The sequence below is a fragment of the Canis lupus genome, chromosome 27 (genome assembly GCF_011100685.1).
Source record: "Canis lupus familiaris isolate Mischka breed German Shepherd chromosome 27, alternate assembly UU_Cfam_GSD_1.0, whole genome shotgun sequence".
NCBI lineage: Eukaryota > Metazoa > Chordata > Mammalia > Carnivora > Canidae > Canis > Canis lupus.
Genome location: NC_049248.1, coordinates 34,261,183 through 34,271,118, shown reverse-complemented (window position 1 = coordinate 34,271,118; position 9,936 = coordinate 34,261,183). Strand labels below are relative to the sequence as shown.

The 9,936-nt window shown below is 38.5% G+C and overlaps 1 protein-coding gene across 2 annotated transcripts in view; it reads right to left on the bottom strand.

The window, feature by feature from the left end:
• PDZRN4 (PDZ domain containing ring finger 4) overlaps positions 1-9,936 on the bottom strand; it is a 352,120-nt gene that overhangs the window by 58,614 nt on the left and 283,570 nt on the right. For both annotated transcript variants that reach the window (XM_038577323.1, XM_038577324.1), the window contains 2 exons: positions 3,589-3,845; positions 300-402 (listed from right to left, as the gene is read on the bottom strand). In XM_038577323.1, the coding sequence (XP_038433251.1) occupies positions 300-402; positions 3,589-3,845 (360 nt within the window). The remainder of the gene's footprint in view (positions 1-299; positions 403-3,588; positions 3,846-9,936) is intronic.

The window sequence follows — 9,936 nt, the reverse complement described above, 5'->3', positions numbered from 1 at the left end:
ACTTGAAAATTATCTTATATTACAGAAGGATGAAAACATGTAGCTTCCATAATATTATTCATAAAAATCAACAAAAATGCAAGCAAATTATTTTCAAGTTTATATTATAAAAATGTTTTCCAATACATTTAAAATAATAGACCAAACAGCTTAAACAAATAATACTTAACAGAACTTACCCTAGATATGTAATAGACAAAATATTTCCCACAGTAATGAATTAATTTTTTCTTTGTTGTGTATAACCCCTCAATGATAATATCGTGAAGAAATGTGAAGAGGTTTGAAAATGATCTTACCTCATATTCAAAGTCCTCTGCTCTGTCTACATCAGCAGGCAAGCTGGAAAGATACTCATTGTCCTCATAGAATTCATGCTCCATCGGATGAAGAGAATGGCAGCTATGGGGAATGTAGCAATATGATAGAAATGGATCAAAAGGGTTGTTTTCAAGATTAACACTGATTTTAGATTTTCACTTGTTTTCTCTGCTTTGCAATAAGACCTGTAGCAAGCCAGCCTTCAAGTGAACTAGAAGCTCAGAAAGAGCAATTGCTTTTCTTTCTCCCCTACACGAGGTCCATCATGCTTGATACTCTCTGGCTTGCTTCCATTCCACCAATTGTGATTTGCTTCATCCATGGGTGTGTGGCCTTTGAGACTGAAGTCTACCCAAAGGGGGAATTTGTAACAAAGTACTATCAATTTCATAATACACAGCCCCAAACTGTTTTTTGAAATCTGTTTTCAAAAGCACATATTTTTCAGATTGTAAAACACACTTACATTGTCCTCATTCCTTCATATCTCTTTCCTTGTTCTGTCTTGTAACCCACATTTTCCCCCTCTTTGATAGAGGGCCTGTGCACAAATATTAATCAGCATTCATGGTGATACCTCACTGGAAATTCCTATAGGCCATAGGGTTTCATAATCCCGACAATTCAGAGAGGATTAAAGGAAATGAGAGGGATCTGAGGCATTGTACATGACTTTTTATATGCCTTACTTTGGAAAAAAAAAACGTTTTTTTTTTTAATTAATTAATTTATTTGAGAGAGAGAGAAAGAGAGAGAGAGAGAGAGAGAGAGAGCACACAAGCAGGATGAGGGGCAGAGGGAGAAGCAGACTCCCCAATGAGCAGAGAGCTCACGTGATCCTGTGACTCCAGGATCATGACCTGAGCCAAAGGTAGACTTTTAACCGACTGAGCCACCCAGGTGCCCCTGGAAAAATATTTTAAATAAATTACAGAAATGCTATAAAATTACTATATGCTGTGATATGGATCTTATACATTACACCATATGAAGGCTAAGTACAGTTTAACAGCAAAGGGCATGAGGGCATCTCTATTTCTAGAAGTCAGTGAAAAAGAGTCAATGCAATTAACCAAGTTGATGGCAGGTGAGACTTCTCTAAGCCTCATCAGGGTGGACATTACTGAAAAACTGGAGTTAGTAGTATAAACTAGCTTCCATATCTCTAGCTCAAAGGTGAGAAAGAGAGACGCAATGCTCCTGGGGCCCTCACACAGTCAATGTAAATATTCTACTAGTACCTTCTCACTGCGACCTATGGCTGTCATCTCCATATAGGGTTAATCAACGTGAACCCTGATAGCGAAAGCAGTATATGCAGCGTCTTGCCTACTGATCTAACAGGTAAACTGTCCTCGCTTAAATTTGGACTGGCTCTGAAAACCCATTTGGGTTGGTAAACCATTAAGCTTGCTGCTTTGGGCATCTGATGCATTTCTCTTGTCTTTCAGTTGTTAAGAAGGGAGCCTTATTCATTCATTCAATAAACATTTATTGTCTACCAGATGCCAGGCCCTATGCCAAGTGCTGGAAATCTATTGGTATACCAAATCCAATTCTTGCCCTATTAATTGAGTAGAGCAGTAAAGTGGGAATGTTAATATAATGTGATACTTCAGGGGAAATATGGAATCTGAGAGCAGATTGGGGTGGATGGGGGGCGTCCCTATTGCAGTTCTAGGAAGCTTGCAAGAAGAGGTTGCACTTAAGCTGAGATCTGCAGGACTTGAGAGCAATACCAGATACTGGTTAAGAGAATGGGTACTGGGGTCAGACCCCCTCAGGCTCAGAAGCCTAAGTACGTGGCCCTATCACTTTCTTGCTATGTGACCTTGGACAATTTACTTAACTTCCCTCATCTGTGATGGTAATAATACAGTGCACTACCTCGAAAGATTGTTGTGAGTACTAAACGAGTTAATAAATGTAAAACACTTGGAATATTACCTAAAACATGTCAGATTAGCTAATAAATTTTAGATATTATTCATTCAAGAGAATGTTTATTGGAAAGCTACTCTGTGTCAGGCTGTACTCATAAATATTACATACTTGTTTGCCTGTGTATTCTCCATCTCCTTCTCTAGAAGGTAGGCAGTGACTTTATTTTTGTTCCCAGTTTTATGCCTGGCACCTAGTTCCAGTGCCTGATAAAGAGGGCTACTTAATAAGTAGTGGTTGCATGGATGCAGTCCTAAGCAGATAAGCAGGGCCCCTATTCTCCTAGAGCTTGAAGTCTCAAGGAGTTGTTTCCAAAACATGGCTGTACATTAAAATTGCCTACGGAGATTTCTGAAAAATTTTCAGACTTGAGCCTCACTCTAAAAATGCCTTTCTAATTGGCCTGACATGGGATTCAGGCATTGTATTGACACTGCTTTTCAAAATTCCCTGGCGATTCTAATGTATGCATGTAAACCACTGAAATGAACCTAATGAAAGCCACTAGAGTGGCTTGATCAGATCTGTGTTTTATGAAGTGCAGGATGGGTTGTAGTTTAAAGAGACTATTGTTCTTATAAATCAAACTCTCAATAATATTTGAATATTTGCTTAAAAATTCCCAGAACATAATGTATGGGACAAAACATACTTCCTCATAAAACAAAACTGTACAAGTAGGATTATTGGAATAAAATATCTCCAGCTGCCTTTAAATGAGATAAAAATAGGGAAGAAATATTCCTTTAGTAGATCCTTATTTCACAGCTTTACACTTACTCACTGACAGCCAGGATCTTTTGTTTACATCTCAATATATTGGGTAATTGCTTTCTTTGGAGAATTGCACTTTAATTAAATTAATTTCCTCACTTTTCCTTTAAAGAAGAGAAAAGCAAGAGTGAAAGAGAGCAGTGACCCACAGAGGAGAATATAGTGCCAACATGCCACTTCTGTGTCAGGCTTAATAAGGTTTTTGGCAGCTTTGGTGAGAAAAGCTATTTCCCTGACCAGTGCTCATGAGTAGCATGAGGCTTTTGATGGCTGGAAATATGAAGACGAACTCATCAGAGCCAGAATTTTTCATTGCTCTTCAGCAAGCATGATTCCTAAAGTGAAGCAACTGTGTAAGTCAGGGAAAATAGCTAGCAGGGCCAGCTGAGAACTAATTGGATATAGACACAGTGGAGACATTTTCCAAACAGAACTGAGAGTCCTGTCTCTGTAATTGTCAACTTGCTAGCATGACTGATTCTCTCCAACACCTCCCTGAAACACTGAATGCCAACAAATAGGGCTTTGGGAGAAATGACAGAAAAAAAATACCTGTCTGAGAGCAGGAATGGACAGACGTCTGGCACTGGAGGGGTAGGTGGCCTCAGTTTGGCCAGAGCCATGATGTGTTCGAAGGTGATGTCTGTCTGAGTGCTGGCGTTCATGAGCTGCACTTCTGGGGCCGTTCCATAGGCTGGTTTACTGAGAGGTGTTCGTCTTAGCACCTGGACCACAATGGGCTCCTTGGCATTTCGAAAAGCTTCCACTGCCTCTTCATGGGTGGCCTTTGAGAGATCCTTCCCATTGACCTGTGAAGATAAAAAGCCATTGCTCATCTTAGAGGAAAGAACAGAGAGGCTGTCATCATAGACTAATAACAGGTGGGGAGGGTAAGTTTAAGCCAGCTCTGACATGAATTCTGTAAAGCAATATTTAATCAGACATTGACATTTATTGAACTCTTCACCAATACGTGGAAGTGAAGATTAGGAAAACAATTGCTTCCTGTTTCATTAGGAAGTACGCTATCAGGATCATTAGTAAAGATTTAAAAGTTTAAATCACACATTGGGCGAGAAAATGCTCACCCAAATCTTCAGATAGGTAGAAATGGTAAGTATATCTTCTTAAAAAATGTTCTATCCACCTCCTGGTGGGATTTTAAAAAATTTTTATTTATTTATTCATGAGAGACACAGAGAGAGAGAGAGGTAGAGGCAGAGGGAGAAGCAGGCCCCCTCAAGGACCCCGATGCGGGACTCAATCCTGGACCCCGGGATCATGCCCTGAGCCGAAGGCAGACGTTCAAACCTTGAGCCACCCAAGCGTCCCTCTTGGTGGGATTTTCAATATTTAATCCAAGCCTCACCAGCCTGAAATCTAATTCTTTGGGTATTGTTGAATTTCTTTCATATTCATCATTTTTTTTTAATCCAAGACAATGTTATTGTCATGTACATTTTATCCTAAATCCTTGCTGTTCAAAGTGTGGTCTGCGGACCAGCAGCATAAGCATGGCATAAGAGATTATTAGAAATGTAGTATCCTGCCCCTATCCTAGACCCACTGAATCAGAATTGGCATATTAACAAGATACCAACTGATTTATATGCTCTTGAAAGGAGCACTGCTCTAAAACATCTCTGAGTATGCTACGTTCTTTGGATCCTCACCTGTTTTAATTTATAACAATTTATGACTCTCCAAGGTAGCCCTGGACATAACAGAGAAGAGGGAACGTTTGCCTTTGCCCTCTACCACTGCTTCTCAGCAGGGCCAAACCACTGGCATTTGGGAGAGAGAAATTTCTTTTTGTGAGACTCTCCCATGCCTAATTATCAAGAGCCAGGGCTGTTTGCTAGCCTTTGTGGTACTCCAAACACTCACACACTTTTCTAAACACCCTTTCCAGTGGCAGTACAGACTGCTCTCAAAGAGCTGTCAATTTATTTCCCTAAAACAGGTCCTGATAACAGAGTTCCTTCGTGGAAGTTGTGTTTTAATAAAGGACTACAGCATGCTGAAATTGCTTCACAGTTCCCACCCTAGATGAATCAATAATGTTGGCTTTTGAAAATAGGAAGAGATACTTGGGGGCATAATACTGTGCTTAAAACCCCTGAAATTATACCATTTCTAGACAACTAAGCCATCTGCCTGTTGGGGAGGCTCTGATAACTGCTATGCACCAACAAATCCTTAGAGATCCCTGGGTGCCTTAAAAAGAAGCAAAGGGAGTTGCTGAGTTGCAGTCATAGAGCGCTTGCTGACATCCAAATGAGCACATTCTCTCTCCCTGAGTAGACAAAGAATATGTGTGTGCTCAGAGCAAGTGTGGGGTGTTTGGGGGTAAATGACACAATGCTAGGTAGAAATCGTCATGTCATGTAGAGACAGGCTTAATGACCTGGAGGAGCTAATTTACTCAATGGGCCCTGAAAGAGTTAATGTGCCTTCAAAAATCGAGCAATTAAGTTTCCTCACCAGCAAAATATGTCCCAGTAGTTCTTGGATCACTAGTATGAAACTCCAGTAGAAGATACGAATGGTTACCTACCTGTGTGCACACACTCATGAATCTATACGTTCTCACTCTGATTCTTTCCTCCATGGACTAACATTGAATATTATTTGTGAATTCTTACACAACCTTGGAATGTCTGGATGGCTCTGGGCATATGGGAGTATGTGAGCAAGGGACATCGATGGACATAGTCTTTCATTCCTTGAGCTGTTGGACTACAGCACATTTGGAAAGGGGCCACCACTGTCACCCCTAAGGATGTGTAATCAATGGGTGGCAAGTGAAGTCCAAGAATGGAAAAACACAACCTAAAATCTAGCCCCTCATGTTGGATGGTGTCATTCTTTATGTTTCCTCCTGCGGTCAGTTATTTATGAACTCCGGGGTTGTAGAAGATGGTCCAGTGGTAGGTCAGATTGTTCTGCCAAAATCTGTGTGATAGGGAGAAATTGTCCTTTGTCTCCAGGCTTCTGCTTTATGGTGCCCCTTCAGTTTAGTGACTATCCACTCCTGCAAAGTCTTATATCCTTCCCATTCTGCAAAGAATTCTTGGTCATAATCCATTATTGACTACTTAAAACCTACTGGAACATGTCAATATGTTCCCTTTTCCTACACGCCTGGCATTTAAAGTAACCTCTAATAGAAGTAGAATGAAAGAAGACAGTGCCCTTTTTGAAGGACTTCAAGCAATATACGAGGGTAAAAGGAAAAATAATTTGTGGCCAGCGTGTCTTCCAGTCACACATTAAATCCTTCTAATGCATAAATTGTGTGTCATTAAGTAGTGAGCAGACTAATACCATTATTCTATTTCCTCCCCAAGGTGGCTTAGCACCTTGCCTACCACGTAGTCTTGGTATTCCTTTGTTTCTTACTTGTTTTAGTGATTTTTCAAAGCAAGAATAATTTTTAAAAAGTGAGTTCCTTACTGATTATTTCTGCAAAATCCAGAAAAGTATAACAATTTCTGCAGAAACATAAAAATTACTGAAGAGTATTGTAAGCTGTACAATAATTAGTTCTTCTTATAATGCTTAGTATATGCAGACAATATTAGCGTTCTTACAGCAAGATCAATAGCTATTGATTCTAAAACCTATACATTCATTCGTTTACAATTTAGCATTTATATGCAAATTTCTTTTTTTTTTTTTTTTGCTTTAAGGACAATCAAATACAATCTTAAAAAAAGGACAGTCAATATAATCTCAAATATCTTACTTCCCCATTGGGAATGCTCTTTTCTTCCAGTTATCATGCAGCTGACCTCTATTTTCATAAGCTATTTAATATCTCTCAAAGTAAAGAAGTCTATGACCTTTAAAGGCTCTACTGTCCCACGTGATCCCTTAGAAAATGTAAGCACTGATGATACAAAACACTTTTTTTTTCACTTCACTTGAAGTTCATCAACATACTGTTAGCCTACCAAAAAGGTCACCATTTTATAAATTATGCCTTTCACAACAACAAAAAAGAATAGCTTAATTGGAGTTTTCTGGCAATTCCTTTGCTGAGCTATCATCAGTTACAGCTAGGAAGAAGAACATTGGGAGAACATCTGAGGTTTTAAACCGATAGAAAAAAAGTCTGTGGTAAATTAATAAATAAATTAATAGCTAAACCTCATTTTTTTCCAAGTGGCTAATCCTAAACCAACAACACAGTATCTGGTACTCATGGTGCCATATTCTTATCATTCTATTTCTTTTCCATCATATTCTTTCCCTCCTTTCCTTCCCTTGCTTCCTCCTCCCACCCCTCCTTTCTTCCCTCTCTGTCCCAACCTTGCTTTTGTACAACCTACATATCATTTATATTTGTTTTGTGAAATGAGACAGGAGATAGAGAAGCCCTCTCTTAAAGGTGTTCCATATAATATAGGCAGTCATGGGTATAGGCTCAAAATGTTCTAGGTGCCTACTAAAAGGAGAGAAGCAAAAGTGCCAAAAGAGTAACAGGGACATTAATGTTCAGGAGGAAAAACTGGATAAAAAGGATTGGGAGCAACACTGATGGGGAGAGAGGAGAAATAACTTGAAAATTAAAGGAGAAATATGCAAAATGGGGTTTGAGTTTGAAGTTGGCAGAGGGTTTCAAAAAGGCTGACAATTTGATTTAAGCATGGCATAGAGAAAGACACTTTTTTTTTTTAGAGAAAGACACTTTTTTAAAAAAGATTTTATTTATTCATGAGAGACACAGAGAGAGAGAGAGGCAGAGACATAGGCAGAGGGAGAAGCAGGCTCCAGTGGGGAGCCTGATGTGGGACTTGATCCCAGGACACTGGGATCATGACCTGAGCCATAGGCAGATGCTCAGCCACTGAGCCACCCTGATGCCCCAAGAAAGAGACTTTTTAGTGAAGCTGTTGTTGAATGGTGCAGGTGAGCGGTTAGATGTCATAATAAACACGGAAGTCTATGATATGATTCCCTCTATCAATCTAACATATGGCATTTTAGTAACTGGTCAAAATTGATTTGGTTCTGCTACTACCGAGCAACAAGAGTATAGCAGCTAGAGTATAACTGCAAAGACTCATGGGCTCACTATTTGACCAGGGGCTAGCAGTCCCAAAGTGGGATGACTAGACTCTCCAAAGGTGACTGAGCCACCCGATTTGAGATTAATGAGAAACCAGAGCATTATGCACCTCAAGAGGTTATCAGAATTGGCCACAGCATAAGAAAGGAAAAGAAGATGCCAATGGTAAAAGTTCTAGGATAAATAGTTTGTCCTCCTAACAACTAAATTTGGAACTGGAAGCAAGTGGAAGGAATAGCCTTAATCATGTCAAACTTGAAGTATTTTTAAGACACTCAGATGAACTAATGAACGGATGACTGGTGACTAAATGAAAAACTGATCATAGGAAACTATCCTCTGGGAAGGATTCCCTCTTACCCCAGCACTTACAGGTTGATAAGTTGAAAACTATACAGATATGGAAAAACCAGTGTCTTGTTTCTAAAAAGTTATTTTCTGTTTTATCGATAGGGATAAGTGGATAGCAGGAAAGTAGTCATTTTTCAGCAATCAATGCAAAAGAAGTACGAATACATTTGTTGTGGCAGATGGGCTAATTAATCCATAAGCAACTTGTGAATGTTAAGTAAAGAATATAGCTTTTCATATGTAAACCATATCACGGCAATGTTTGATGAGGCTTCTGTTTAACGAACAATCTACCCTTTTGGATAAACTGCAAAATCTGGGCCACTTGTCAGCAACCTCCCCAGAGTGATTGGTGGCCTCAGCTTGGATATGAGCTACACTCCTTTGATTATTCCTCCAAATCCAGCCACATGCGAAATTTTCTTGAGTATCAGAAAACAAACAGGCTTTTCTTTTTTTTCCTTTTGAAGTGCAAACAAGTGCACGAATAACCAAGTCACCCTGGTGAGTTGCCATTTCTGGAGTCAGCTGTTTGGGAATGATGAGGGTTTCCAAACCTCTGTTTCCTCTTATGAAAAGGCCTTTTATGCATCTGTGCCTTTCATAGGAGAAGACATAGAAAAATACTCAATAGAAGTATAGAATACCAAAGACTATGTGCAATCGATATGGCCCAATTTCAAGTTGAAAAGAAGTATAAAGTACTTGAATATTATTTGTTTTTATGTTTACAAAATTTTTATTCATTCATTCGTCATTCATTCTCAGCTTTACTGAGGTATAGATGACAAGGAAAATTGTAAGATATTTAACATCTACATCATGTTGATTTGATAAATGTATATGTCATTAAATGATTCTGACCATCTACTTAACATATCCATCATTTTACATATTGATTAATTAGTTTTTTTGGTAAGAACATTTAAGTTCTACTCTCTTTGCAAATTCCAATGATATAATACAGGGTTATCAACTATAGTCACCATGATTTACATTTAGATCTCAAGAGCCGAGCAGTATAATTCTGGTTGGGCATGGCAGTTTATAAGATCTACCCCTTTCACCAATAAATGCAGGATTGATTTTGATTAAAGTCCCCATAATGATGCCGGTCAAATTCTCTACCTGATAATTAGGGAGGTGTTGTAAAAACATGTTTTAGTAACATTTTATAGAAGGAGGAAACAATATTTAAATTACTGCTAAAATGTTTGGTATGGAAGAAATTTAAAAAAATCTAAACCCTAGAGACATTAAATCACTTGTCATATATAATTTATAAATACATGTTAAGGATTTTAAGCAAAAAAAATTTCTAAACTTGGTATGTTTGCTTCCATTGGTCATCTGTCATATAAATTAAGAACAGCACAGTATAAAAATATTTATAGTGAAAAAAACACAGAGAATAAGAACTATGCAAAATTATATGAAGAAAACCTAGTAAGAGATTGACTTAAATTAGTTTTGAC